The sequence below is a fragment of the Typha latifolia genome, chromosome 11, assembly GCF_019914945.1.
Source record: "Typha latifolia isolate L0001 chromosome 11, TyphaL0001v2, whole genome shotgun sequence".
In the NCBI taxonomy this organism is placed as follows: domain Eukaryota; kingdom Viridiplantae; phylum Streptophyta; class Magnoliopsida; order Poales; family Typhaceae; genus Typha; species Typha latifolia.
The window spans coordinates 2341755-2346453 of record NC_133096.1 but is presented as its reverse complement, the minus strand read 5'-3'; the positions used below and the strand labels follow the sequence as shown (position 1 = coordinate 2346453).

Below are 4699 nucleotides of genomic sequence, written 5' to 3'. Positions count from 1 at the left end.
AGTGGCTACCCTATTTTTATGTGACTTGCTCTCTAAGCAAACTTAGACTAGACTCAACTCACAATTCAACTAGACTAACCCACCAAGTGAGTTCATCATGACTCTACTAGACCAACCCATAGCTGGTTCACAACAAAGGCTAACCAAATTCTTTGGTTGGTGAACATTTGTCATGCACAAACAATAATAAGTAGTTGGCTTTTATTTTATAACACCACATGGAAAATTGTCAGGTACGTTCCTATGCTCATTATATATGCAGATCCATAACAGCAAGTTAGCTTTTGATACGTACTTTTATAAGCCATTTGAGCAGTCCAACATACTTAAACAATTCATTACCTATTGGTTGCTGGCGTAGGTTGGTGCAGTTGCAATGCAAAGAGGAAGAAAGAGGCTAGAGGTCGGTTCTGTTTCGTGACAGAAGAAACTATTATAGAAGATCGATCAAGTCCTTGGACAGTTACTTGTATAGAAAATATTTCTCTTAAACATTTTTAATCATACATACAGCTGTTACTAAAGTTTTATTGTAAGCTTGTTCGAGCCAAGTGACTTGCTAGTGACACCACAGTCAATTTTCTTAGTTGGCATGATGCTGACAGCACATCAACTTGGTCGAAAAAGTGATTTCTATTGAAGATCAGCAAAACGGTACAGGAGGAAGAGAGAAAGAGAGGCTACTGCACCCACCTATTCTGATTCAAGAAGAAGAGTTGTCATGGCCGAACTTGCTCTTGCCTCTGCCATACTGAGGCCTGTGATCGACAAATTGGCCTCTGAAACATGGAAACAGCTTGAATTATTTTGCGGTCTTGATGGAGATCTTAACAAGTTGCACAGCACACTCAAAAACATCAACGGCATCCTCCATGCCGCTGAACGGAGGTCTCAAACTGACGAAAACGTTCAAATATGGCTGCAGGAACTGAAGGATCTCGCTTACGATGCAGATGACGTGCTGGATAGCTTCCAAGTTGAGTCAGTGCGGCGAAGCAGCGATCATTATATCACAAGAAAGGTACGTGACTTCTTCACAGCTGACAATCAAATTGCATTCCGTTATGAAATGGCCAAACAGATTAATAGAATTAATGAGAGGTTAAAGATAATTGATGAGGATAAGAATAGATTTCAATTTCCAGTGATTGAGGTTTCTGTGAACACTGGAGTGTCCTACTCGGAGAGTGAGTCTTCCTCGGCTACTGTTACCGAGGCCAATGAGTTATATGGAAGAGATGGGGACAAGGAGAAGATTATAAGCTTCTTACTTGAGACGGACAGTGACAAAAGGTTATCTATCTTTCCAATAGTTGGATTAGGAGGAGTCGGAAAAACATCACTTGTTCAAATGGTCTTGAAGGATGAGAGGATTAGGGAGGCCTTTCAACCTCCTAGTAGCCTACGTCCATTCTGGGTTTGTGTCGGAGAAACATTTTTTGCAAAGGAAATTGCAAGTAAAATCATTGAATGTGTAACACTAGAAAGCTGTGACCTTTCTGCAATTGAGCCCATGAGAAGTAAACTCACCAATTTAATTGGCGGACGGAAAATTTTGCTTGTATTAGATGATGTCTGGAATGAAGATGTTATTAAGTGGGAGGGACTAATATCTTTGATCATTTGTGCTGGATCAGGGAGTAAAGTAATAGTAACAACCCGCAGCGATGAAGTTGCGAGGATAACGTGTACCACTCATTCACATCGTTTGGATGTTTTGGAGTTTGAACATTGTTGGAAGTTGTTCAGCCACATGGCATTCCAAACTGGGGCAGAAAAGGAGAGCCCAAGGTTGGTAGAAACAGGAAAGGAGATTGTCAAAAAGTGTGGAGGGTTACCTTTAGCAGCGAAGGCTCTGGGAGCTCTAATGGCCTCAAGAAATGGGGAAGATGAGTGGCTTGAAGTTAGAGACAGTGAAATTTGGGAAATATCTCGAAATGATCATTGTAATGCAGTTAAAATTCTGCCAGCACTAAGATTAAGTTATGAGCATATGCCATCACATATGAAGCAATGTTTCTTATATTGCTCATTGTTTCCAAAGAATTACTTGTTGGATAAGAAGAAACTGATTAAGTTATGGATCAGTGAAGGCTTTATTTCTCCATCAAGTAAAGGCATGCATCCGAAGGTCACCGGCAATAGCTATTTTAACTATCTGCTCCGACGATCCTTCTTTCAGAACGAAGTGAAATATGAGCATGGTGACGTAACGTGCAATATGCATGATTTGATCCATGACCTTGCGTGCTATATTGCAGGGCCTGAATTCTCAGCCAGAGGTAAAATGGTGGAAAAGAAAGATAAATGGCGGTATCTCTCAGTAGATCTCAGTGCTCCTTCTGAAACAAGGATTGAAATGGATGCCATTGCTAAAGCAAAGAAGTTGCGTTCGTTCCTTTCAGTGCACCCACCATTGTTCTTTCCAATGCGTCCACCAAGGCGCAACATAAACTTGGATATACTATCAGGGTTTTCGTACTTGCGTTTGCTAGATCTAACTGGGCATCAAGACATCAAGGAGTTACCTAGCTCAATTGTAAGGTTAAAACATTTGAGGGTTATTGACCTATCAAGTAGTATGATAGAAACATTGCCCGAATCTATAAGTAGACTTCGGAGTTTGCAGATGTTGAAACTGGCTGACTGCTGGAAACTCAAAAGGCTACCTCAAGGCATGAGGAAGATGACTAGCCTCAGAATTTTAGACGTCTTTAACTGTCATTGGCTAGCTCAGATGCCCCCTGGGATGGGTAGACTAACAGAACTTGAGATACTTTCAATATTCGTGGTTCGCCATGAGCCAGGATGCAGCATTGTTGAGTTGAAGCAACTAAATCTGCTGAGAGGTAAACTGGAAATCAAATGTCTCAATATAGTGAAGGACGCAGAGGAAGCGAGAAGCGCAAACTTGTGTGCAAAGACGAGGTTGCAGTCATTAAAGCTGAGTTGGAACTTGGACAGTAGAAACTTGGGTGGCACAACAGGCCGCATGACCTCATTAAAGGCAGCACTGCCGGAGCTGACAGAAGATGTGAAGAACGATGTGCTCGAAAGCTTGCAACCACCTCCTCATCTGGAGGAATTGGAGATCGACTATTACGATGGTAGCAGGTTTCCGAGTTGGATAACAGGGATCCAAAATCTAGTGAAAGTGACATTGCGGGGTCTAGAGAGATGTAAATGCCTACCGCCGCTGGGCAACTTGCCGCAGCTCAAGTCTCTTCAAATATATGGGATGGATGCTGTGACGGAAATGGGACGTGAATTTTACGGGGATGGAGGCTCATTTCCTTCCCTGGAGAACCTTATCTTAGACGAGATGCCTCTTTTGGAGCATTGGTGCACGATAGCTACAGAAAGGCCATCAGAGACGGCGACATTCCCCTACCTTAGTAGATTTGATATCTCTAATTGTCCCTTGTTGACGGTTCAGCCGTGTCTTCCGCCAGCAATCACACAGATGAAAATTTATAAAAGCAGTGATCAGGTATTGTCATCAAACAGCTTGCAAGAGTTGTCAAAGCTAAAAATCTTATACATATCGGAATGCCAGGCACCGTCAGAATCCAATGATTGGGATGGACTACCTTTCCTTACTGCCCTCGAAGAGTTGACAATCTTCAGAGTTTTGGGGCTAGTTAGCCTTCCAATGAGCATCATGGAGCACATTTTCTCCTCACTCCGAACGTTGATTCTTTGCAACCTTCCAAACTTCACATCACTAGGGATGGATTTGGAAACTCAAGAAGAGACGCCTTTCCTCTGCTTCCCTACACTCCAACGTCTGGAGATAAGAGAATGCAATAGATTGACAACACTGCTCAAATGGTTGGGATGCCTCACCTCCCTCAAGTATTTGCAACTTGAAGATTGCAAGAATCTCGCAGCATTGCCCGAAGGTCTGCAACGCGTTACTTCACTCCACCAATTGCACATTGAAAGATGTCCTCTTCTAGTGAGTCGATGCGAGGAGGAGGAAGGCGAGGACTGGCACAAGATTGCTCATGTTCCTCGCTTAATCATCATCTAAGTTCTAGTTACCTTTTCCCTCCACCCTGTTTCTTTTCTTGTCTATTCTCATGTCTGCATCAAGACTTTCATAACTCATGAGCTCGTTGTATGAAAGCACATGAAAATGTACACAGCTAGCCATGGCTTTGATTAATTTGGACATTAATATGCTTGCAGTTATATAGTTACTTATTGATGAATATTTTCCCTTTCCCTGCTCCAGTTTTCTAATAATAAAATCTGGATTGGGAAGGCTTTCTTCTTGAGTTCCTGAGATTTCTGCACTTAAAACGTAGTACACATTTGAATAAACTAAATTTCCAGTTCTTCCAGTTTGACACATGTAAATGAGCTTTTGACCAAACTAGCTCTTCCAAACTCCTTTTTCCGCGTCTATTACATCTCAAACTTAAACACGAGATTAGAATTGGAAGTCCATTGAAACTTATATAGAAATTCGAAAGTTGTCCAGAAAATGGCCAAGTATTGGAGGGACAATTTTTTTTCCCACAAGAAACTGGAAAGCGACTTTTCCCAATACACGACTTTAGAATTTCTATGTAAGCTATTGAACTAGACAACGACTTTTAAATGGAAGTCTGGAACCTCGTCTCGAATTTAAATTTAAAATGAATAGACATGTGTAGAATAATTATAAGAGACATTAAATAGTTAAAATCTCCAT

At 41.6% G+C, this 4699-nt stretch overlaps 1 protein-coding gene across 1 annotated transcript; it reads left to right on the top strand.

Moving 5' to 3' along the window:
• The first annotated feature begins 676 nt into the window (after positions 1–676).
• Positions 677–4169, top strand: LOC140797902 (putative disease resistance protein RGA1). Its single transcript, XM_073151593.1, has one exon. The coding sequence runs from the start codon at positions 722–724 to the stop codon at positions 4031–4033; it is 3312 nt and encodes a 1103-aa protein (XP_073007694.1). The 5' UTR covers positions 677–721; the 3' UTR covers positions 4034–4169.
• Positions 4170–4699: the final 530 nt, after the last annotated feature.